Source organism: Mustela erminea, chromosome 6, assembly GCF_009829155.1.
Source record: "Mustela erminea isolate mMusErm1 chromosome 6, mMusErm1.Pri, whole genome shotgun sequence".
Classification (NCBI taxonomy): domain Eukaryota; kingdom Metazoa; phylum Chordata; class Mammalia; order Carnivora; family Mustelidae; genus Mustela; species Mustela erminea.
In genome coordinates this window covers 27,184,791-27,211,968 of record NC_045619.1, presented here as the reverse complement: position 1 = coordinate 27,211,968, position 27,178 = coordinate 27,184,791, and the positions used below count along the sequence as shown (strand labels likewise).

Below are 27,178 nucleotides of genomic sequence, written 5' to 3'. Positions count from 1 at the left end.
GTTGGGCTTTTTTTTTTTTAATTTATAAAACTATTATGCTATAAAAATGAAGATCTGGGGAATACCTGGATATGAGGACAATAAATTTGGGGGAAAATAATTACTTCAAGATATCAAAGCATACAACAGAATATGTATTGTGATAATTACATCCTACCTTATGATTATATATAACACCAAAATGCAAATTTGTCTACTCTTGAGTTATTAGAAAATTACTCTTTTGTAAAGTGACACAGTTATAGTTATACAGTGGTCAACATAAAATACCTAATTGAAAGGTTAAATTTTTTTCTCTAGTACTGTGATAACTAACTCTTAATGACATGTTTTGATTGTTCTACATAAAAGAGATATCACTTCTCAGGACATCTGGGTGGCTCGGTCAGTTAAGCACCTGACTCTTAATTCTGGCTCAGGTCAAGCTCTCAGTGTTGTGAGACAGGGTTATGTGATGGAGTCCACAGCAGGCTCCATGCTCAGTGGGGAGTCTGCTTGAGATTCTTTCCCTCTGCCCCTCTCCAGAACACCCCCACCCCACTCTTTCACACACACACACACACACACACACACACACACACACACTCTCTCTCTTTCTCTAGTAAATCAGTAAATCTTTAAAAAAAAAATATTTCACTTCTCTCTTCTCTGTTGACCAAATGACATGCAACAGTAGTGAAAGTTCTTTTTGTTCAAATATTAAGTACAATCCATTTGTCAATCTGTACAGACAAGTATTAAAATATATTTAAGAATAAAAAATAGATGCTTAATAATAAATTAGAATCATTTAGAAATGAAAACCATTAAGATGTAACTTAGAATATCAGACAATTGTAACAATATGAAACCTACACTCCTGAATTTCTTTAATACATACCCTTTTGTGGTTTTTGTTCTTATCTTCCCTTAATATGGATCATTTATTTTTAAAATCCTTTAAAATTTTCTAATGCCCTAGAAATGTACAAATTATTCCCATAACATTAAGTGTTACATTAGTGTATAAAAAGGTAATTTTATGTCTATCAGATGATTAATTTTAAGTAAAGATTATCTAAAAACATGGTTAGTGAATGGAAATCCAGACTTATATATTTAATTACATAATTAAAACACTTAGAAAAATTACTTAGAAGAATTTTGAGCATATAAATTTTTGTTTGTTGCAACTCATCTGTGTTATCACATTATCTTAACTGCAAAGATTTTCTTCCCATAAAAAGTAAACAAATACCATATTACTACCTTCTGTGAAATAGCAATTTTAACTTCTCCTTGGAGTGCATCAATTTGCTTTTTCTTCTGTTCAGTCAGTTGTTTTAGCTCATTTATGTTCCCCTGAAGTTGCTGTTCTTCTTTTTCCTTTTGTTTTAAAGTATTCTGGGCCTGTACAACTTGTCCCTGCACTGAACTGAGTTCCACTTTCAAATGATGAGAAGTCTAAAAGAAAATAAAATCTGTTTAGCATTCATCATTCAAGCAAGACACATTTACTGGGTACCTTCTACATGCCAGGCACAACTCTAGGTAGAAAGTACTAAGTCTGGCGGCCACAGGTGATAAGTAGTAAGCCAAAAAATAAAAAATTTAAAAAATAATAAAAAATAAAAACAAAAATCCCTGTCATCAAACAGAGTTCATAACTGATGCTATTCACTATTAGATAACATGCTGGATTAATCTTTAATATTTGTTTAATCTTACCTTCCTTTCTATCTTATAAATATGTGTTCGGATAGAGCCTGTAAATGAGCTAGACTAGTATTACCTTGTATCACAGAAAACAGGAATATTAGTATCAATCTTTGGACTGCTGGAATGTCTACTGTCTTTCAAGAATAGTCTCAAAATGCTAACTTAGCCCACTGGCCATGGTTAATCAGAAAGAATAGCTCCATATTTACTCTGATAGAACTAAAATCATTTTTGGCAAATATGTTTAGGATCTGTCTGATGACATTAAACTATCCCATGCAATAGTTTCCTCATTTAGAGATCTGGGGTATGTTGTGCTACTACCATGTTTTTATAATCTACTATGATATATTTCTGTTCAAAATATAGAAGTCACACTGAGGTTCTTCTGTGGCCAATGTGAACTACAATGATCTCCAGTCCTTCCAGCCAAAGTCATGTTTTCATGTTTTATGCATATTTCATTATGAACCTAACTTGAGCAGTTGACCATATTCAAAGTTACTTCTGAAAAGTTTCACCACTACATATGGTTTCTTCAGCCTATCTCCAACTTTTATGCAAAACAGGAGTCAGGCAGTGAAACAATGATGATGATTATAATATGATAACCAATGATAAAATGATAGCTAACATCTGAGCATTTATTTTATTCTGTTATAATGGTTCCAAACACTTTGAAATATATTAACCCAATTTTCTCCTAACATAATCCTACAGCATAGATTCTCTTATTAGCCCCATTTTACTGCTGAGGAAATGGGAGCATGGAGAGATTAAGTAATCTGCCTAAAACAAGGCAAGACAGCATACCTAGCAAATAGCACAACCAGTATATAAATCTGGACAATGGATTCAGAGCTCGAGCACTAAGCCACCATAATTTTGCCATTTAATGACTGGCATCTAAAACACAAGTGGTCTCCTTTCAAGCAACAACCAGACTACAATCACATTAAGGACTTCCCAAGACTAGTTTTGCTGCTTTATCAAATCAGATCTCTATAGAAACACTACATGCCTGGACTGTTAGAGGTACGTCTTCAGAGAATAACAACTATATATTATACCCATTTATTTACTCATTTGCTTGTTTATTTTAGATGGAGAGTAATAAAAGCATTAGCCACAGAAAATCTGTTGTTATGCAACATTAACATACCATTAAATATAAATGTCCATGAAATAAAGAGCTGTTAAAATATTATTTCTATGGAAAGCCTATCAAGGTATTTTTCTCAATCATAATAATGTTCCTTAATCTAAATTATCTAGTTATAACTCTATAGTAAATTGGCCCAATTAACTTTATTAATTGTAATCCTTTATTTTGGGTCTTTTATTATAAACTAGCTTAAATCTTTTTAGCAGCAGGTAGAATATAAACGACAAATTTAAACTATTTTTTTGTGATCCATCACATTACAGAGACATAAACCTCCTTTGACTTAAGTATCAGTGTGAAATTTTGAAAATACAGACCTTATTATTCTTCACATATTTTACATTACAGAAAAAAAAAATCTTACCTGCTTCTCTTTTTCGAGTGACTTTTTCAGTTCACTCTGTTCTTTAAGTGCGTTCTCCATCTGTACTTGAAGCTGATGCTTTAATTCTTTGCAAGTTTTTTCCTAAAAAATATAAAAACTACATTATACAGAAGATACTTGTAGTAAGTTTAAGAAGTTTGGTTTATATGCTTGGTAAGATCCACACATGGAAATACACTAGAATCATTGATGGGTTAGCATGGGATAGAATCATCCATTTGAGTTATAAAACAGCCAAAGATTAGAGCAATAAAGGTAGACAGATGGAAAAAGGTTAAAAGCTTCTATCATCAACCAGCAGGAGAACACTTTGGAAACCACATTTTTAGGTCACACAATTAATTACAATTAATTAACTTGTCATGCCATTTTAAAAGTAGAATAACAAAAGAGGCGCCTGGCTGGTTCAGCTGGCAGAGACTGCGACTCCTGATCTCAGGGTCCTGAGTTTGAGCCCCATGTTAGGCGTGGAGCTACTTTTTAAAAAAGCTCGTAAAAGCAAAATGACAATCGTCAAGAAAATGGAAAAAGGAAATTTTTGTAAAATGTATTAAACAATAAATAAAATAAAGAATAATCACATATTATTATATATATGATTTATATTACATATATATTTATATATACCATATATAAATATATTTAAATTCTTATAAATAAAGAATAATCACAACTTAAGAGGGAAGATGTACAGATAGGAGATGTTTTCTCCAAACAGAAAGGAACATAAAAGTAACATGCTAATATTATATATTTTTTGTGCCACTGAACATTTTCACTGACCTTCATATTGCTACATGCTGTAACATGTAACATGCTGTTAGAGATGTTATTCTGGATTAAAATCTTTCTTTCTTTCTTTCTTTCTTTTTCAGATTTATTTATTTATATGAGAGAGAGAGAAAGAGTATGCATGAGCAGGGGAAAGGGCAGAGGGAGAGAAACTCAAGCAGACTCCACACTGAGCCAGACACAGGGCTTGATTCCAGGACCTTGAGATCATAACCTGAGCCAAAATCAGGAATCAGATGCTTAACCAACTAAGCCACCCAGGCATCCTATGGGTTAAAAAATTTCTGAGAATACATTCCCCATTTAGCATTTTCTGAAACTGTGTGACTTTTATTTCATATAGTTTAAATATGTTTTATGGTAACTCTAAGACATGACATTATCTAGAGTTGTAGAACATTCAGAACATTTAGAACAACTTGGAAAGTTTATAATACCAGAATTAAAAGTCATCAGGATCCTCTGATTTTTTTTCTGGTTTTTTTTTTCAGGCAAGAGAATAATGCTTGAACCAGCAGCTACATTCTCTATGAAAATGTCTTGAGGCAGCACTCTCTCCCAAACCCAACATCATACCAACAATAGACAAAAACTGTATATTCAACTAAAAGTGTCCTTGGCCTCTGGAAATTTTATACACAAACACCAATATCTTTTTCTCAGGTTAAGAAATCCCAATTCCTTTTCTCATAAGAATTACTTGAAATCATTTAAATGTGGGATAAAAAGTCAACAGTGGGTTAAGCAGAAAAACCAGTACATTTTAGATAAAAATTACTTCTACCTAAGTAAACATAAACAACTAACCAAATCTAATATAGCAGCTTTTCCTTTCTGATTTTCCTTTTCAAATTCACTTTTGGAGTTCTTCAAAGAATCAGAAACTTTTGATAGATTCTCTTTTGTTGCAGAAAGCTCTGTCATTAGAGTTTCTTTCTCCATCTTCACTTTTTGTAGTTCTGCTGCTGCTGTTTGAATTTTGTTATTTAATTCCTTGTGCTGCATCTTTGTATCCTGACTTAAATTTTCAATTTCTTGTTTAAGGATTTTTTTTTCTTCCTCTTGCTTAGTAAGCGTTTGTTTAATATTTTCAAGGGCTTCAGATTTTTTCTGAAGATCCAACTTCGTACTGGATACTCTAAATATTTAAGAAACAAATTTTTAAATTAATGCATAATTTACAATTCCTAATTTAGCATTAAAAATTAATAATTATTATTTTAAATTAATAATTGAGTTTTAAAACTTTCTTGTGTAGCTCAGAAGTAAAAATAATAATGTCATAAAACAACACAACTGAAAACACCTTAAATTTATCTGATCATTTGACAGATAAAAATGATTTTCTTTAAGTCAAATCCAGTCTAATCTATTGCAATGGATGTCCCCCCAAATTGTACATATATCTGACCCTCAAGTCTACAACAGCCAGAAAAGGTTTTCCATGTACCTTAAAGAACTTATTCATTGTGTTAGCCCCCATGCATACAGAGCACTTTGCCGCTTACCTTGAAAACATAAAACACATTATTTATTTTCTAGATATTAAACTTTAAAATATGATTAATGTAGGAAAAAATAAAGTAAAAAAGAAATATTTCACTTCAAACCGAAAGAAAGACAAAAGATTTATTTTAATTCTAGATCTTAGCAGATTATACAAGAGACTTGTTATCATTTGTGCCTTAAATGTAAGTTTTCTACACCTAAATGAATAAAGAAATGAAGAATACAAGAATAAAGAAATGAAGATACAGCTTTAAGAAAGTTAAAAATTTTTACTGTTTTCACAAAATGAAATTATGCACCAAAAAATGCCACATATTAAAGATCAACCATTTTTAAAGTGAAAATAAAACCAGATGCAAAGTAACATTTCTTGAATGCATACTATTTCTGATGTACTTTATAATCAGTATAAATTTAATAATATGTTAAAGAGAGGTTGCTAAAAGATGTACCAGCCACATATTTGAAGTTGGGTATTTATGCAATACCAAAATTATATTTAAATTTGGAAATTTTTCAACTTTAAGTCCCAGAAATTTACTTTGATACTTTCTAAAAGTGTCTTGAAAAGTGCATTCATAGGATACTGTACCTCACTGATTTTCAAAGGTCTAAATAGAAAGGTCATTATCTTTTTCATATAGCTACAATTCCTATCAAGCAACCCTAAAATTAGGACTTGATATATATCTCTATGATACTTAACTTTCCCATAAATAATTATTATAAAATCATAAGATTATGTGAAAGAAGGAAAAACAGAAATAAAGTCTTTCATTGTCACATAAAACTTTAATTTTAAAAAGGGCACTAAAGGAAGTAATAAATAAACCAGAGGTTGGGGGAAGGCAAGGATATAGAAGGTTAAACATTATCTGGAATGAATATATCAAGAGAACAAAAAGTATAGAATAAGAAACCTACTCAATCGTATTGTAATAGAGTTGTCTGGTGACAGATGGTAGCTACCATTATGGTGAGCATGGCAGAAAATATAGAGGTCTTGAATCACTTTGTTGTACAGCTAAAACTAAAGTAACATTGTGTATCAACCATATTCAAACAAACAACAAAAAAAAACCCTATTTTTTAAAACACTATCAACCACCTTGACTAACTAAAACTTAGAACACTTACCAACAGAGAATATACCTATGTGCACATGGAAAAATTAACCAAGGTAAACCATACACTGGGCAATAAATAAGACAGTTTTAAAAGTCCAAATTTTACAGAGCATGTTCTCTGTTCACAATGGAATTAAATTAAAAGTTAGTAACAACTATCTAGAAAAGCTCCAAATATCTGGAAAGTAAACAACATACTTCTAAATACTCCATGTATCGGGCTCCTGGGTGGCTCAGTTGATCAAGCAACTGCCTTTACCTCGGGTCATCGTCTTGGAGTCCGGGTATCAAGTCCCACATCGGTCTCCCTGCTCAGCAGGGAGTCTGCTTCTCCCTCTGACCTCTCCCCTCTCATGCTCTCTCTCTCTCAAATAAATAAAATAAAATAAATCTTTAAAATAAATGTATAAATAAAGAGGGGTGCCTGGGTGGCTCAGTGGGTTAAAGCCTCTGCCTTTGGCTCAGGTCATGGTACCAGGGTCCTGGGATCGAGCCCCACATTGGGCTCTCTGCTCAACAGGGAGCCTGCTTCCCCCTCTCTCTCTGCCTCCCTCTCTGTCTATTTGTGATCTCTCTCTGTCAAATAAATAAATAAAATCTCTAAAAAAAAAATAAAATTTATAAACAAAGAAATAAAGAAATACTCCTTGTATCAAAGAAAAAGATCACAAAGGATATTATGGTAATGAAAATACATTGTAAGATGAGAGCTGGAAGGAGCGCTGGATGCACAGATGTAAGAGGGCCTTGAAAAAGGGGAAACCTTGCCCTGTTTTTTAGGCTGATACCTGGAATCAGGGGTAGGGTTTAGTGAAACACTGGATGTGTTTACCCAGCCTTTTTTTCATAGTTGGTACAGTAGAAATGCAAGATATTACATTAAAATGTTTCCATAAAGTATATAGGCAAAAAAAGACTTTAGTATTAAAAGGTTTTCCTACTTCAATATGATACAGAAGCCTCTGCATGAGTTCTGAACCATGAGATTAGAACATGGAGTAGAAATGGGCCCATTTACTTTGAACCCATTAGAAATGGAAAGAACCTTTGTGCCCACAGGGGCCTTGGGAAGAAGAACAAGAACCAGCTCAGAGGTGATCTTCATGGACTGACGATTGGGTTCTAAAAGTGACAAATTACTCATTGGGTGATATAAGAGATTATACGTGCTCCCCAAACTATGATGTTAACAGTGGGAAGGAACACCATTTAAGGTATATAATGCACCTCTATACCCTCAAATTCAAAGTATCAGGACTTACTTCACTATATGTGAAAACAAGAAATTTTTCTCATCACTCCCAAACAAGGGGAAAATCACGAAGGTGTCAAACAACTTAATTATCATCAATCTGATGGATTTTATTTCATTTCCCTCAGGGGTACCTCTCCAGGCTCTCAGTTTCCATCTTTATTACTGAGAGTCAAAAAACCTTCATACCTTTGACACAGATCAAGTCTGTCAACTCAGTCAGAGAAGTCTATTTGGCATTTAAGGGAAAGTCTACTGAAATGTGACTGGTCACAACCCCTCCCTTGAAAAAATCCAGATAAATGGAGTGGAACTGATTTTTTCCATCAAAATTCTGGTGAGTTATGTGTCCACTGCAGATTTTATGGTAAGACCCAATGGAAGCATCAACATCAAGAACAAGCTAAGAAAGAGACTAATTCTACCTTAGAAGTGAACAAAAGATGCCCCATCTCAGCACTTTTATGAATATATGAGGTATGTCTGGAGGTAGATACCCCTCTGCCACTAAGAACATCAAAAATTTCTTCTATCAATTCATCTTTTAGCTCCTAATATCTTCTAAACTAATTCACCCTTATACTCAGAGCTATCATAAATAGGCCCATTAAGCACTTAGTACAAATGGGAAAAGACAATCTTCCTCAAGGTAATTTATTCCATCTGTTAAAAACTGTCATACTGAACTGATTTTACTGGACTACAACATGTAATTACCATCTGCAGAAACCTGGCAAAATACGAAGAGGATAAGTAACTATGAAAATGCTTCCCTTCCTCTCTCTCTGCCTGCCTCTCTGCCTACTTGTGATCTCTGTCTGACAAATAAATAAATAAAATCTTTACAAGAAAATGGTACAGCCATTTTGGGAAAAGGTTTGGCAGTTTTTCATACAGTTAAACATGTATCTGCCCCACCACCATCACCCTGAACTTTCACAAAAACGCTTATTTAAGAATACTGATAGCATCTTTATTCTTAACAGGCAAAAACTGCAAACAACCAAAAAAATATCACCCAAAAAAGATAAACAAATTGTAATATATTCATTCAGTGGAACAATATTTATTCAACTACATGGATGAATTTAAAAAATAGTATGTTAAGTGAAAAAAAGGCAGTTATAAAAAAGAACATACTGCATAATTTAATTTCAAAAACACATAATAGCAATCTATGGAGACCGAAATTAGAACTGTCTTGTCTACAAGGTATTGACTAGGACACCTGAGAAAACTCCACGGGTAATAAAAATGTTGTGGGGGAAGGGGGTGCATTTTATTGCTTATATACTTACTTTTAGTAAGTATATACTTACTAAAACTCAAATTGTACATGTAAGATCTGTGCATTTAATGGTATATAAATTTTACTTCAATAATTTTTAAAAAGGTACACTGATTCTAGGGTTTCCCTTGTGCTCATTAATATGTTAAGATACATCACAAAGCTAAAACAGATCATTTCTTATAAGAAAGTATACATTCCCTACTTGATATAGTCTCTCAAAGTAGAAGCCCATTTGCTTCTTGGCTGATATTAGAAATACTCCTCTATTTGTTACTTTTACATTTATTTATTCAAATCAATGAACAACTCAAAACAATTGCTTTAACTCAGATAAATGAGTACCATACTACTGTTGAAAAGAGACCGGATGACCCAGATTTTCAGTCCTTTCTAGTGAAGCTAAATTTAACCCTATTATGATGGCTTTATTTTTCATTCATTGATATAAACAGAGTTTATAAAATCAACATAAACATAAAATAAATCTTTAAGCCCTGCAATAGCAAAATTGAAAGCATAATATTTTAATAGTTTATAATCCCTCCCTTAAAGTAGTTTAGCTTACATTTCTTTCTCCATTTCAAGTTGTTTACTCAATTCTGTGGCTCTAAGCTCTAAATCTGTATTCAGCTGTCTTTGCAGTTGTAGATCCTGCAAAGCTTGTTCCTTGCTTCCTTTAACTTCAAGAGTATCCACTTCTAGTTTCTATGGAAGAAATATGAGAGAGTAACCATTTTAATGTCAATAATTATCCATCTATTATTAAATATAACATTTTTGTTTATACTTACATTGGTATTGACATAACACACAATAATAACCATAAAATATTTATGTTATAATAAAAAACATTTTCCATTCTGAAGCCATTACTGAATAAAGGAACTATTTATTTTGGAATCTTTCAAAGGAACTACCACAGGCTTTATAAATGACAGGTAGTCACTAAGTATCTACCTTTAAAAATTAACTCTAAAACAGAGAATAAACTTAAAATAATTATGTCTATTACTTGAAAAAAAGTTTTAACTCAAGTGTGAAAAGACAAGATAACAGGTTCACATGTGGGTCCACTTAAAATATATCATCCTTTATAGCAGTGAACAACACTGATGTAATTAATTGTAAATATTCATTCAAAACGAAAATGGAGTTATCATGTCATCCTTCTTGTTACATTTGTTGACCCTAAATATAAAGTCAATTGAATTCTTGGTTTAAAGATTCTTGTTCTTTATTGCATAGTTTCTGTCTCATACACATACAGATCATACATATAACTGTGTATACTTTTACAAATTTACAAAATCAAGCTGTTGAGTGTAAAGTTTAAGTATCAATGAGCAATACATTTTCTTATATAGTTGTAATAATTTTGTACCCTAAGTATTTTATAAACCAATCTAGGTACTGTGGCTCTTATTCAACACTTACACTGGATATTGGATATAACTATAAAATTCTGTAACAAATAACTAAATAAAACACATGAAATACTTCCTAAAATAATTACCAAATGTTAAAGATCTGATAATCACAAGAGACACTACTTGTTCTAAATAACTGTTTTTAAAAGATATCAAAGAGAATTCTCATTAGATGCTTTTCAATAAAATGGTCTCTCTGTTCTTTTCAAACATTACAAAAAGTAATTTGTCATTATTATTATCACTGGTCATAAAAAAAAAGAAAAAGAAACCCATAAACAGATTTGTATACATACAACAATCTTCCATGTTGTATTGGTGTTGATAACACATATATATTCATTAGGTCTACAGAAGTGTTTCATCTGATTGAGAAGGTATAGCATAATATATACATACACACACACACACACACACATATACACATACACATAAATTTGAGAAATATTTGTTTAATTGATAGTAGATCCCATTTAAAGGACAAAGGACTCACGTCAAATCCTCTTCTGATAGGTCTAGTCATTTAACCCCTTTAGTAAATCAACATTTTCACTTGGAATTGTGTAAAAGTAAGAAGCAATTTACTACAGAATAAACTTATTATCAAACTAAAAACAAAATGCAAAGGGTATAAATGTAAAGTTTAAAGAAGGAAGAAGTCTGTCATATGTATATATATATTGGAATAAGGAAGTAAGGAGATGAGAATGATGGAATGCAAGAGGCTTCATAACAACAACAACAGAATGATAAATTCCTTATAATTACAGAGTAGATTCCTGGTTCATTGTTTCTTTGAAATAGTTACACATTACAAAGGAAACCACTATACATGTTAAAACTGCTATTTGTAAAAGCTACCCATTAATGAAGAAATAAAATTAAAGATGGAATTCAAAATTAAGACCTGAAAAATTATATGTAATTTCATGTTTTATACGACAACTTTACCCTTGTTTGCAAACTTAAGATCCTCAATTCCTTCTATGTTATCAATTTCCATTACTATAGCAGAAAATATAGGTTAATTCAGTATCTTTTATACTAACCTTAATTTGACCTTCTAATTCTTCATTTTTTTGTTCTAAAGAGAGGTGTTTCTCTTTATATTCTTTAAGGTGACTTTCCAACTGACTGCAATGTTCTTGCTTATCCTGCAACTTTGCAGTGACCTGATCCAACTGAGTACTGATCTTATTTAACTCCTGTAAGAAAAGTACAATTGAAGAAAACTTTGTAAGGTTTACTTTATTGTATGCCTAAATGTTTCATCAAAGTAAAATTGAAAATTCTAATTTTATTTAAGAAACTATTGTAGTAAGACTAGAAAGAAGTCTAATGATGAATCAGAGGTTATATTTATCAGTACAAAGGACCTGAACTGAGACTGTACACAGCATGAGATACTAAGTTTATATGCATAATCGCTCAATAACTTTTTCTAGGAAGAGTTATTTTAGGAGCCAAAAGATACAACAGAATATTAAATAGGCCAATTATAAAATAACACTTTTATATTATAAATGTTTTCAATGTTCAAGATGCCATTTCAAAAAATAACATTTAAAAACAGTGACCACATCTATGAACTTGTTCATTTGTAGATTCTAAAAGCACTGAAAGAACAAAATACAAATTACTACTAAATACACCACCCACAAATAACCACTAATAATGTTTTGATAAGTTTCCTTTTAATCTTTTCTGTGTATACCAATCTTTTGATTTATACTTTTAAAATAGGAAGAGAACCTCACTTTACATACTGTTTTATTATAATCTTTAACATAACAATGCATCATCAAATTGTGATATTATTTTCTAAAATATTATATTTGCATAAATTTCCATTTTGTTTAATCTAGACCACTTTTTAGCCAAATGTCCTATTTTAGATTCTTAGATTGCTACTAAACTTTTTTGCATTTTTATTAACAGAAATGCAAATAGCATTCTAAAAACTATGATTATTCCCTTAGGATAAAGAACTAAAAGTGAGCTAAAAAATGAATCCCAGAGTTCTTGAAATATGTTGCCAAACAGCTTTCCCTATAACCATTAAAAGGTTGAACTAACATATACAATCACCAGCAACGTATAAAGGTGGCTTATTCTTCTACACCATCTCCAAACCTTCCAGTGTTACAACACACACATCATACCTCGATAAGGTCATATTCTGTTACTGTCTTAATTTACAACTGATTCTTAATGAACCTCAACATTTGCTAACATATGATAACATATCATTTTTTTTTTTATAGGTTCTGAACTCAGGAAGAAATCAGAGAAAATAAGCAAGTTAATCATGACATTAATAAAACTGAGTATCGTTTTTATACATGTTTGCAATTAATTCATCTACCAAAACATTAGGTTATCGAATGAAACTGCATCAGGTTCACTCACCTGCTGTTTATCTTGTAATGCATTTTGGGCTGTGTCCAAATGATTCTGAAGATCTGCTCTCTGAGCAGTTTTTGCTGCTTCTGCTGATAGCAGTAATTCAGTTTTCGCTTTAATCTGTAGCAAAATCGACCAGTCATTTAATTTATAGTTAGTTCTCGATTTTCCAGTGCTTGAACATACATGGCTTTTGTCACTAAATTATTTTTAAAATTAAGTCCTTCGGCAAAAAACATAAGGATTAAGACACTGAAAAGTAAGTATATGATTATCCCCCAAACAGGAACGTGTAGGAGAAAAGACTCCTAATAATGTTTGGATAATGATGAAGTTTATCATGATATACATGATGATATATATGTCCCTACATGACACCAAAATACTTCTCCCTCTCTCATATTAGACATCCAAATATTGGGTTATCATATAACTCATATAACAAATAATTATATTTTGAATATGAAGAAATGTGTATCCTCTTCCTCCAAGTTAATAACTATGCCTGTTATACTATTCTATATTGCTTATTTTCAATAGAATTATTTTCCTAAAATAAAGAAAATCAAGGTTTAGAAATATTTTGATTACTTTCTTTCTATAGTATAGGATAAGAAACCAACAATGAGAATGGAAAAGAAATCTGTTTTAATTACCATCCCATCATTAATTCATTTAACAGGCATCTATATTGGCCTCTGAAAGAATGTATACTAAAAATATATAATGCTACATACATAAAAGTATTTTTTTAAATCAAACCTTTAAAGTAAAATCTAAAAAAATCAAAGTTAAAAAGTATTTAACATAGAAATCTAATGGTATAATATCAAATGACTTTGAACTTAGAAACAACAATAAGGATTTCACAGAAAAAAAGAAAAGCAAAAAAATCTAGCGGTTTCAGAAGGTAGGGTTTGCCAGAAGAGATAAAGAAAAAAAAGGCAAACAAGAAAGCTCAATAAACTGTCTAGATACAACCTTTATTTAATTCCTATTCCCACCATTTTTCCATTAATAAACAAGGCAGAGAGAGGGAGAGAGTGGTGGGGGATCAGGGGAGACAGAAAGAGAGACACAAGGAGAAAGAAACAGAATTTATTAACATTTGATGGTCTAAAATAGGTGTTTTATTCAGACAAACTCACATTAAATTGAATAATTCAATATTACCTGTATGTCAAGCTGGGAAACCTTCTCCTTGCTCTCATTTAATTGACTAGTCAATTCACTGACACTAGTTTCTAAGGAAAGAACACGGTCTTGTGCAGCTCTAAGATGTGCCTTCTGCTCTTGCACTTGGTCATGCAAATTCTCCTGGGCTTGTTTATGGCTTTCTGACTGATTCTTCAGTTTCTCTGTGAGTTGAGTTACCTATCATACAAGCAAGACTCTAATTATGAAGATCACAAATGATATAATAAGAACTAAAAAAAAAAAATGTAAGGCCCATGAGACTATTAAAGTGCTCTATGATAGGTTATCTCATATTTTCTTCAAGATAATTTATTCACATCTTTCCAAAAATAAGCAATCTCTCAAAACTATAAGAAAACAACAATTAATTCAGATTCCTATTATTTTTAAAACCATCTCTACTGAGCTATAATTTACATGAAATAAAATTCACCCAATTTAATTGCACAGCTTGAGATTTGATAAATTACACACTCATTTAACCACTGCCACAATCAGATGGAGAACATTTCAATTACCCCAAAAGCTTTACTCATGCCTCTTTGCAGTCTGTACCCTCCACTCATCTCTAGCCCCAGACAATCACTGGTCTAAGTAATAAGAGCTCCTTATATATTCTGAATATTTCTGAATTGTCAGGTATATGTACTGCAAATATTTTCTCCCAGTCTGTGCCTCGGCTTTTATTTTTGTAATGGCATCTTTTGAAAAGCAAACATTTCAATTTAGATGAAATCTAATTCATTTGATATTTCTTTGGTGTACCTTGCTTAGAGCTCACTGAGGTTTTTGAATCTATGGATTCATGTTTTTAATCAATCTGAAACTTGTTTCGGCCATTATTTCAATAACTATTTTCTCCTCCCTACCCCGTCACATCAATTACATGTATGCTAGATTACATGATACTGTTCCACAGTCACTAAAGCAGAGTTTTTTGGGTTTTGGTCTTTTGAAGGGTTTTTTCAGCCCAGGCTTTTTTTCACTCTGTGGTTCATTTTGGACAGTTTCAATTGCCTTGTCTTAATGTTCACTACTGCACTTTCTACTTGGTTAATTTATTAAGCCCATATATGTATGTGTATATATTTATATTTATATTCATATATGAAACTAATAAACATATGAAGTTCCATTTAATTCTTTATCATTTTCACTTCTATTTCCATTATTATAGTTTTTCCTTTATAGTAATAAGCATATTTTAAGAGTCATACATGTTTTCTTCTTTGAATGTCTAGTAATTTTTTTATATTTATGATAGTAAGTCTTGATTTTGTTGTCTTCTTTCAGAAATGTTTAGTTAACATACCTGTGATCCAACTGGATCATTTTGAGGCTTCTTTTTATGCTTTGTTAGGTCAGGTGTATGCTAGGTTTTACCCTAGGGCTAGTTTAGCTTTATCCTAAGATCTGACATTCCCAGAGTTTCTACTAAATGTCCCCAAATGTCTTTATTCTCTTCCTGGATTTGAACATCTCCCAGCCCTGACCATTTTTCCGTTTGCAGCTTCCTAATGATTGTTCACTGCCTGGCCTCATGAAGCCCCACCACATGAATGGAAAGTTTAGCAGTCAGCTAAAGGCTCAAGTGGATCCCATATACAGATTTCTGGGGCTGCTTCTCTCCACTGTTCCCACTCTCCAATATTCTGCCCCACAAGTATCAGGTGCCTCAACTTTTCTGAATTTCAATTTCTCACTCCTTAGTTCAGTGAGACCACTGTGCTTTCCTTGGATTCCCCCAACCTGCGCCGCAGTCTGGAAGATGTCTCCCAGTCAAAAGCTGGAATGATCAAAAGGTTCACTTCCCTTGCTTCTCTTCTCTCAGGAATCAAAGCCCTGCACTGCTTGTTATACAATATCCGAAAACAGTGGTTTTACACATTTTTTTCTACTGTTCTAGTCATTTATGGTGAAAGGACTAAAGACATATCAGTTACTCCAACATGATAGGAAGCAAAGTACATAGATTTACTTTTATTTCTTCTTTTAAAATTAGAATTAGAAAAGTGGCATTACCTATTGATATTTTATTTTAACATTTTCTCATTTACATAATTATAACTCTCTTATTAGACTTCTCTTCAAAAAAACAACTATAAATTCTATATAAGCAACTTATCAAAATTATCATTAGCTCCGTATTCCAAAGACATATCATGACCAAAATATAAGTAACTAGTAAGCCCACATATTAACTAATAAATAGTAACAACTAACCTGATTAGTACTTTCAGTTAAAATAAATATGTTCAGTTTACAAATATTCAGTTTATAAATACTCATTCTTTTTTCAAAATATCACAAAATATCATGAAGCAAGAATGCATTATTAATAACATCTCTACTTTTCTAATGAGCTGACAAGGTAAAATGATTTATTTGTGATCACACAGGTAATAAATTTTGTGCTGGGACAAGAACTGAGATTTTCTTTGTCAAATTATGCTAACTTACTTTTTTTTTTTAATTTATTTTTTATTTATTTTCAGCATAACAGTATTCATTATTTTTTCACCACACCCAGTGCTCCATGCAATCCGTGCCCTCTATAATACCCACCACCTGGTACCCCGACCTCCCACCCCCCAACCCTTCAAAACCCTCAGATTGCTTTACAGAGTCCATAGTCTCTCATGATTCACCTCCCCTTCCAATTTACCCCAACTCCCTTCTCTCTGCTAACTTACTTTTACTATAATAGCAACCCATCTCTAAGGTAAATGAGATGGTAGTTGTCAAAAGAACATAATATTTAAAAAGTACTAATAATAACCAAAATGAAGAGTCATTTAAACAAAGCACTTAGTAAGATTTAGAAAGATAAAATTCAGTTTTAGAAATAGAATACGTTGGACATGCTTACTTGCTCCTGTAAGGTATGGTTTTTTTCTTGTAATTGGTTAAGAACAGCAGTCTCTCCTTCACCAGCCTGAATTTTTGCATAAAGATCTTCTCTTTCTTTTTCTAGTAAGGAAATATTTTCTTTACTTTTCTGTAATAAGGCTTCAAGGTTCTGGATCTTTTGGTCCTTATCACCAATTTGACGTAGTACTTGTTCTAAATCATTCTGTAAAGAAGTGAAAACTACTAACTTAAGGATAGAGAACTTAAAAAGTTATTCTTCAAACAAAATGATTGATAATACATTTTGCAACTCAAATTCTTAGTCTTACATTTTTTAATTACTTATTACATTTAACATGGTAAATTTAAATATAGAACTATATATTTAATAATATAAACCTATATTATTGATAATAAATTAGAATTTAATTCCTAAAAACAACCTTCAATTATTCACATTATTATTCTAACACTTGAACCTCACTGCCCACTACTCCTCTTCTTCTTTAATCCACTGCAGACTCTTGGGACTCTCCGTATTCCTTATCATACCAGGCACACCCACCGCCGGGCCTTTGCACTGTTTTTTCTGTCTAGAATACCTTTCTCACAGTGTCACATGGCTCATTTCCTCTCCTTCAAATGTTTGTTCAAATGTCACCTACTCAATCATGCCTACCCTAACCATTACATTTAAAACTGCAGACTTCACGGGCATGTGGGTAGCTCAGTTGGTTGAGCAATGGACTCCTGATTCTGGCTGAGACCAGACCTCAGGGTCATGAGACTCAGCCCATCATTAATAATCTGCCTCAGCAGGGAGTCTGTCTCTTTCCTTCACCCTCTACCCCTCCTCCTACTGATGAGTACTCTCTCTGTTAGTAAAATAAATAAATCTTTTAAAAAATTAAAATATAAAATAAAATTGCAGTCTCTCCCAATACTTTCTCCTGAATGTTTTTTTTTCCCTTTCCATAGCACTTAACTTTTAACACACTAAGTAAATTACCTATTTTTCATGTTTATCAGTTTCCCTCCGCCCCCTCACTAGAATGCACGCTCCACAAAGGTAAGGCTTTTTATCTGTTTTACTCGTTGTTTTACTCGTATCCAAGCTCTCTAAGATATTTGTTGAATGAACAGAACAATAAAGGATTGCACTCTAACACACGTATACTCATGAAGGCTCACTTCAATACTCCAACAGGACTCTTCTATTGATACACATCAAGGAATCCCTCTTCTTTTACTTTACCAAGGGCATAATGATACACAGAGCAGGGTGCCTTAGCCCACATCCAGAACAATGCCCATTAATATTCTGGAGCTATTTCACCCACAGCCTTTGGCTCTGCCTCCATCATTCTAACACAGCCTGAGAGAACTTCTCCCTAAACCAGGCCCTAACCAGGCCCTCTGCAAACCTTACAGTACCCCCACACTACTGTGCTCAGATCAAGTCAGCAACCAGCTGGTACTCTCAACAATTTGCACCAATACTGCACTATTTGAGATCACTTTCAAACATGCTTCTCCTTTAAGTTTCAATCACAAAATGATGAAAGGCAGCCTAACCCATCTGATCTCATCCTCTACTTCTGCCACTAATGACCCCTCTCTCCACATCCCACTCATCTTCTGGAACCACAGCTCCAGGACTAAGCTTTTTTCCAGAATAGTCACTCTATTTCCAAGTCAGAAGTGAAATTTGGTTCACCCTTTACAGATGCTGATTCCCCCTCAACACTCTCAGATATGTAAGAACCATTCTGCTGGGCAAGCAAAGGAGGCTGACTCCTTCCTGGTTTTTCACCCCCTAACTCTCCCCATCATGTAAAAGCTTCATGGTGCTTTGGGGAGTATGTTATTCATTTATTCTATCCTCTATTCTGTTTTGCTATCATCTATAATCCCCTACCTCATCCACTGAATACTTGAGACCTGACTTAGTTTTTCTCTCAATCCCAATTTCTGCCAATTTTCTGGGAAATACAAAATATACAAAGAATTAAGAGCACAGCCTCAACATTCATATCATCTTAATTCCTGGACCCTTCCTCATTTTATTCAATCACTCACATGTAGGATCTTATAATCACTTGAAATTGTTCCAAATGAAAAAAACTATGACCCTATGACCACAACTTCCTGACCATCTTCCAATTTCATGACCTCATTTCTACTCTTCAATGCCGGACAGACACTGATCTCAATTTTCTTCTATCATATATAGCTTATGCCTCATTTCTCTTCCTGAACCTAATATACAGATAGGAACTAACCTTAATTATTCTCTCAACTATTCAACATTCTCCTATTCCTTTCACCTTCAAATTCCCAACAGAACTACCAAAAAAAGCCCAATCCTAGATCAATGTTGCAAACTGCTGACTCCACATCTACATTTCTAAGCACTGTGAGAGCAAAATCCTAAACCTTCATAGACTACTGCCACTACAGAGTTCTAGAGACCAACCTCCATCACATACTCAGAAGCATCTTACCAACCCTTTCACTTGATTAAGGTTCTTACCCTCAAATATTTGCCTCAACAACTACTTAAAAGCTTCAGTATTCTCTCCAAATTCGTAATATCTGCCTGCTTTTCATTCAACTATTGCCATCTCCAACTTTATCCAAAAAAAAGGGAGGGGAGAGGGCAAATCTTCTGGGATGATGCACCTTGATTTTCCAACCCCATATCTATAAAGACAGATACTTTCTTTCCTCAAGCTTCAAAGAATATTCTTCAAGGGAGGGTAAGTTCAAATTTACCACCACCCATTTTATCTGTTAATCTCATAGCTTTTCAGTAACTTATTATTTCTGTAACCTCTCCTTCAGTATCCTCAATTATTCCCTTTCTACCAGTCCCTTTGTCGTAGACTATAAACATGTTCAGGCATCTTTTGTTTTCAAAAACAATTCCCAGAACAAGCCCCACTCATCTCTGCCCAGTCTTTATACAATTCATTTTTAAATTCTAAAAAAGTAATTCAAGGGGCATCTGGGTGGCTCAGTGGTTAAGCGTCTGCCTCCAGCTCAGGTCATGATCCTAGGGTCCTGGGATCAGCCTGGCCTGAGTCAGGCTCCCTGCTCAGCAGGAAGCCTGCTTCTTCCTCTCCTTCTCCCCCTGCTTATGTTCCTACTCTCACTGCCTCTCTCTCTGTCTCTGTCAAATAGATAGATAGATAGATAGATAGATAGATAGATAGATACATACATACATACATAAATGATCTTTTTAAAAAAATTAATTCAAGGGGACGCCTGGGTGGCTCGGTTGGTTAAACAGCTGCCTTCGGCTCAGGTCATGATCCCAGAGTCCTAGGATCGAGTCCCACATCGGGATCCTTGCTCGGCAGGGAGCCTGCTTCTCCCTCTGCCTCTGCCTGCCTCTCTGTCTGCCTGTGCTCACTCGCTCTCTCTCCCTCTGTCTCTGACAAATAAATAAATAAAATATTTTTTAAAAAAATTAATTCAAATTTACTTTTCCAACTCCCAGATCATTCACTCATCAAAACTCAGCCATCTCTATCATTTTATTGAAATTATGTTTAATAAGGTCACTAATTCATCCTTAAAATATACTTAAGAATATATATTTATAATATGTAATTACAGTTTAATATAATGGACATTTTTCACTTATCATACTTGGCATCCCTACTACATGTCCACATTTGAAGTTACTGATTACTCCCAACTTTTGACTCCCCCCAATCTTTTGGATTCTACTCTGCAGATTCTCCTTAATTACTTTGATGATTCTCTTTCTTTGGGCTGCTCTTCCTCCATTCTATGCCATTAAGTGCTAGTGTTTCCTAGAAGTCCTATGGTAGCAGTTATCTGTTCTCCTCACTACACTCCCTCCCTGGCTGATCACATCTATTCCAGTAATTGCATTTACCCTATATATAGTGATGTTTCTCACAGCTAATATATATAGCCTGGTTTCCTCCTCTAAGCTCTAAATAAATATATCCTATAGGTGCCTCAGCAATGTCCAAAACTGAACTCATCATACAGCCTGATGAAATGTCCATTTGTCTCATGCTGACTCACATATGTGATGACACCTCCATCTACTGTGTACCCAGTGTTATCCATCTGGACATGATCCTCTTTCTCTCTCATTCCCTGCAACTATTAAGTCCTACTTATAAATGTCACACAAGACCTTCTATAAACTTAACTCATGTCTAATGCTCTGGCCTCTTCTCTAACTAAACTCTAAATTACACTTTAAGCTCCAGCAAAACCTAATAGTATAGTTCATATCAGCTTCAGTATCCTTGTCCTTTTAATTTCTACTTGGAATATACTTACTATAATCATCTTCCCGAACACAGAAACATCTACATTTCCTTTGCAACTCAAATGATCACTTTTATTAAGTTTCTAATGACTGTTCTTTTCCAGACTCTGAGTTAGATAACTGCCCTTTGTGATGCCATAATAATTTTATATACGTATATACACCTAGAATGACATTGATTACACTTCCTTTTTAGGGGTTTTAAGGACTTTTCATGTTTCTGAAGGAGAGACTGGCCTCTTCAACATCCTTTTCTTCTTCTTCCCCAGGGAATGAGAATTTAACTAACTGGAAGTTTAGAATAAGGAACTAAAGCATGTTCAACTCAGCCCCTTGCTCTACCTTCAGGCTAAGAGACAACCTGCCTCTAAGACATTGAATGACTCATTTCCAGCTGTGACTAGATGAATCAATTTAACTCTGGGATACACATAAGAAAGCACATTTGGCTGCAGACCCATGCCAAATTCTTTACCTCAGTCTTACTGCTCTACTTCTTTACTACTCTTTACAGTAAAACTCCTAGAGTTATCTATATTCATCGTATCAAACTCTCTCTTCCAATTTTCTTTTAAGCCCTTTCCATCAGGCTTTCATACCTCCTTCTCTATCTAAGTTGCTCTTATCAATGTCATCAATGACCTCCATGTTGCCAAGCCCAATAGGACTCTCAGTCTTCATCTTGTTTGACCTCCATCCTTCTAACTACCCAGGCCAAACTTCTTGGAATCATCCACTTCTCTCTATACACCCCACATCAATCTATCATAGTCTATCATACATATGATAGAGGCTATCATACATAGCCTCTAACCAGTTCTCACTACCTGCGCTGCTTCCACTCTGATCCAAGCCATGTATCATTTCTTATCTGGATCACCGTAGCAGTCTCTTAGCTAATTTCTTTGCTTATACTCATGTGTCCCCACAGTGTACTCTCAATATAACAGCCAGAGCAATCCTGTGAAATTTTAAGTCAGATCATATTACTCCTTTGCTCAGAACCCTTCAATGATTTCTCACATCACTCACAAGTAAAATCCTTAAATGATCTATGAAGCCTGACATGTTCTCATTCTCTGTGGTCTCCATGACGCTGTGCCCCTCTTACCCTTCTCACCACTCATACCACTCCAGCCACTGGCTTCCTGTTATTTCTTAGACATGTTCCTGCTTCAAGGCCTTTTAATGTACTGATGCACTCTTTGATATCCACAAGCCTCACACTCTCCTTTCCGTCGAGTCTTTCATCTTCTCAAAGAGGCCTTCCCTGCCAATCCTATCTAATATTGCAGTCCCACCTCCAGCCCCCCCAGATCTTTCCTACTCCCTATTCTTTTTCATCTCCATAGCACTTAACCATGAGAGCAGAGAGCTTTATCTATTTCATTTGCTGCCACAGCCACAAAATCACTTCCTTGGCTAAGAGTAGACATTAAAACACATTTGTTGACTGAATAAATGAAAAAACAAGTAAATGAGTACAATATTTTTATCTCTATCCACCTAACTCCCACCCCACTCTCCAAACTCAGAAGGGTAAGAGAGATGTATTACTTACAGCCTCCTTTAAATTCCAACATTGTTTCTATGGGCACATCATTAGTTTGCCATTTTCTAGAAGGCAGGCACTGTGTCTTACTCATCTCTATATTTTCAGTGCTTACCACAGTGCCTGACATATAGTGCTCAATAATATTCAATGAATTAATCAAAGATTGAAGAAATAAATGAATGTCAAAGTCAAATTTCATTTCATTTCAAATTCATTTCAAACACTTGGGCAACCTCTTCCCCTCACTGTAACAAAACGAAAATTTTACTCCTTTCAATCTTATAAGCTATACTATAGAATCTGTATAAATGTAACCCAACGACTTACATTTTTTTATAACAGTGGTCACATGATAGCTACCATGGTAGATAGTAGGAAAAGACATGACCAAAAATTATTAATGTCTACTGTAAACATAAAATATTCTTTTTAACTGGGCTAAATTAGGAAATTTTATTTGAATTTTTAAAGTTTTTTAAATACTTTTAAAAATAATAAGCAATAAATAATTTATTTTGTATATATAATTTAATAAATATATTTTATTTAAATAGGTCAATTTAGTAAAAAATTTAATAAAATTTAAATATTTTATACAAGTCTACCTTTAACTACTACTATTTTATCTACTACTATTATCTAGTTATGATAATTTTAAAATAGAAAATTTCAACATAGGGGACGCCTGGGTGGCTCAGTGGGTTAAGCCTCTGCTTTCGGCTCAGGTCATGATCTCAGGGTCCTGGGATTAAGTCCCTCATTGGGCTCCTTGCTCAGCAGAGAGCCTGCCTCTCTCTCCGCCTCTGCCTGCCTCTCTGCCAGCTTGTGTGCTTTCTTTCACTCTCTTTCTGACAAATAAATAAATAAAATCTTTAAAAAAAAGAAAATTTCAAGATAGCAATTAAAAGGAAAAGATTTTCTGATCATCCAGACACTAAAAACTATCAAAGCCCTTCATAATCAAGTTTTTCACATTATCTTGTTTTATAACAAAAGAATAATGATTTGGTTAATTTCTGTTTAAAAGGCTAATATTTCGCATACTAATATTTACCTGAGCTTCTCGAAGTTTTGCTGTAGTGCTTTGCTGAAGAGCTTGTTGTTCTTGATGCTGTTGCTTCATTTTATCTAATTGATGCTGCAATTCTGTAGAATTTGTTACTTTTTCCTTCAACTTAAAAAAAAAATTACAGATTGTCACCTCACAATTTAAAGGCATAATGCTATCATTCGTAAGTATCTGGTATTACACTGTGGAAAACAGTATGGAGGTTCCTCAAAAAGTTGGAAATAGAGCTACCCTACAACTCAGCAATTGCACTTCTGGGTATTTATCCCAAAGATACAAACGTAGTGATCCAAAGGGGCACCTGCACCCCAAGGTTTATAGCAGCAATGTCCACAATAGTCAAACCATGGAAAGAGCCCAGATGTCCATCAACAGATGAATGGATAAAGAAGATCTGGTGTGTGTGTGTGTGTGTGTGTGTGTGTGTGTGTGTGTGTGTGTGTATGAATATTATTCAGCTATCAAAAAATGAAATCTTGCCATTTGCAACAACATGGATGGAACAGAGGGTATTATGCTAAGTGAAATAAATCAATCTAGAGAAAGCCAGTTATCATATGGTCTCACTGATATGTGGAATTTAAGAAACAAAACAGAGGATCATAGGGGAAGAGAGGAAAAAATAAAACTAGACGAAACCAGAGAGGGAGACACCAGAGAGAGAGGAAACTGTAAGAGACTCTTAATCATAGGAAACAAACTGAGGGTTGCTGGAGGGGAGGTGGGTAGAGGGATGGGGTAGCTGGGTGATGGACATTAAGGAGGGCATGTGATGTAATAAGCTCTGGGTATTATATAAGACTAATGAATCACAGACTGGTACCTCTGAAACCAATAATACATTATATGTCGTTAATTTAAAAAAAAAATCTGGCATTACTTCAATTCTCAAAATTCTCAAGTCTGAAGAAAAAAATCTAAATTCAGACAATATATAAAATCAACTTTAAAAGCAGTATCTCATTCCTTACTTAATCTCATGATTATAAAACTATTCCCTAGGAATAGACTCTAATCCTAAGAACACAATTCTTTCCCTAGGTTGGCATTTAGTTTATTACTGCTTTTTTGTATAGTAGTATGATCAAGGAATTGCTTACATACAGATTTTTTGTAACAATAATCTAAACCACAGTATCAGTATTTTTTTCTTTCTATAATATACTTATTTACTTACTGGAAAAGAACGGGTTATCTATCATCTCTAAGATTCTAGATCTAGAAGAAAACTAGTTGATGAAGTTACAGATTTTAAATCTCAGTGTTTGCTCAATTCTAGTGGAAGGCATAATTTAATTATAACTTCTACTTTAGCCATTTTTGACAACTGCATCTTTAATTACCATAGCATTCAATCTTGTGCCTAAATTGCAAAAGTGAAAATCTTTAAATGCAAACTCAAAATTTATATGCACCAAATATGTGACATTAAAGATCCTCACCAACTGTGTTCATGTCTCACTGTTTTATTGGGAAGTTGTCTTTCCTGGACAGGAAGACTCCTCCCCTTCAGCAGCCTAATAAAGGTTCACCCCCAGAGTCTTTCTTGCCTCAAGCTAAAAGAGTAGTCTTCTCAACACATTTTAATTGAGACTTTAGAGAATACAGTCACAACAAAATGACCTAATATAGTTAATAATAATTAGGATTTTTTAGTGGGGAGAAATAAATGTCACAATTTAAAGTAAAAACGTCTAATTAAAGCTCTTAACAATTAAAAAATTAGACCATAATACTATTTAAGATGCCTCAAATCTATCAATAAACTTGCTATTATAAAGTAACTTGAAATGTTAGCTTACCTGTTCTTCTAAACGAGAAAGTTTGAGCTGTAGATCAGCCACTTGTTGTTCTTTATCCATCAACTTTTCACTTGAAAGTTGTCTCTGTTCCTTTAGCCTACCATGAGCTTCACCTAGCTGGCGCTCTGTCTCCAGAAGTTTGGTATGTAACTTTAAAAAAGAAAAAGAAAAGTTTGTGTAGTACATATGTGAGAACCCACACACACTCATCACCACCACGACCTACCTTTCTAAACAATATTTTCTTTTTTACCAATATAAGTATAAATCATAATTTTCATGTATTTGGGGGGAACCTAAGATTCAGCTGAATTTTAATCACATAAATTATGATGGATCACATAAAACTGAATAAACATCACAGTTTTGGGGCTTTTTGTTGTCTTAAACAAACAGACAGACAAAAATACAGTGGCCCAAAGGCTCTTGTTTGGACTTGAGTGTCAGAATCACTTGAGGAGCTTAAAACAGTAAAATAAAATTTAAAAATCTGGATGCTCAAGGCAGGTAGGTGGCTTAGTCAGTTAAGCTTCTGACTCTGGATCTCAGCACAGGTCTTGATCTCAGGGTCATGAGTCCAATTAAAAAAGAAAAAAATGAAGACAGTCAAGGTACACACTCAGACCTATTCCACAGTATTTTTTTTTTTAATTTCATAGTGATTCTTGTTTTTTCATAATTACAAACTGCCACAATTAACTTATTACATCTGGGTATTGAATAGAACACAAAGCATTCCCAAATTCTCGAATTAGCACATAATTTCTAAATAAACGAGAAGAAAGAGTATTTGTTTAAATATTAGGTGTCCCTCATTCATTAACTTTAAAATTCCTACCCAGTTAAAACTAAAGGAGAGATTTCCCCTGAAACTAAGAACTATCACTCTCTTAAATTCTTTATTTTCTTTAATACTACCAGAAAAAGTAGTCAGTTTCTCTTGGGGGAGGGGGTAGTTCCAGTAAAAAAAGAAAAAAAGTCTGTAATAATTTCAGAAGAATAACTGCACAAGTGCTGGGAATATAGAACAAAAATGAGCTATATGATATTTTCAAAAGTTGCAAGACATTTGGCAAGGTTTACACACTAAGAGTGTTCCTAAACACCAGTCTCATAATACATGCAAATGCAAGTACCTCAGCAAAATTAAAAATTAATAACAAACATTCTGTACAATTGCTTTCAATCAAAACTATTCATTTTAAATGCAAAAATGTTAACAACCTATAGTCTCTGTGTCATATTTATACTTATATGCACTACACTTACATTTTTTTTCCATAAAAATTCATAGTTGATCAGGATAAAGCAAAGTTCTTTTATCTTTTTTTAAAGATT

At 33.6% G+C, this 27,178-nt stretch overlaps 1 protein-coding gene across 1 annotated transcript in view; it reads right to left on the bottom strand.

The window, feature by feature from the left end:
- The window catches only part of EEA1 (early endosome antigen 1), a 120,188-nt gene that overhangs the window by 22,799 nt on the left and 70,211 nt on the right, over positions 1 to 27,178 (bottom strand). The window contains exons 12-21 of the mRNA XM_032346783.1: positions 25,841 to 25,990; positions 24,024 to 24,143; positions 17,116 to 17,319; positions 14,223 to 14,423; positions 13,056 to 13,169; positions 11,696 to 11,851; positions 9,785 to 9,924; positions 4,848 to 5,178; positions 3,228 to 3,329; positions 1,249 to 1,443 (exon numbers count right to left, since the gene is read on the bottom strand). Coding sequence (XP_032202674.1) covers positions 1,249 to 1,443; positions 3,228 to 3,329; positions 4,848 to 5,178; positions 9,785 to 9,924; positions 11,696 to 11,851; positions 13,056 to 13,169; positions 14,223 to 14,423; positions 17,116 to 17,319; positions 24,024 to 24,143; positions 25,841 to 25,990 — 1,713 coding nt within the window. The remainder of the gene's footprint in view (positions 1 to 1,248; positions 1,444 to 3,227; positions 3,330 to 4,847; positions 5,179 to 9,784; positions 9,925 to 11,695; positions 11,852 to 13,055; positions 13,170 to 14,222; positions 14,424 to 17,115; positions 17,320 to 24,023; positions 24,144 to 25,840; positions 25,991 to 27,178) is intronic.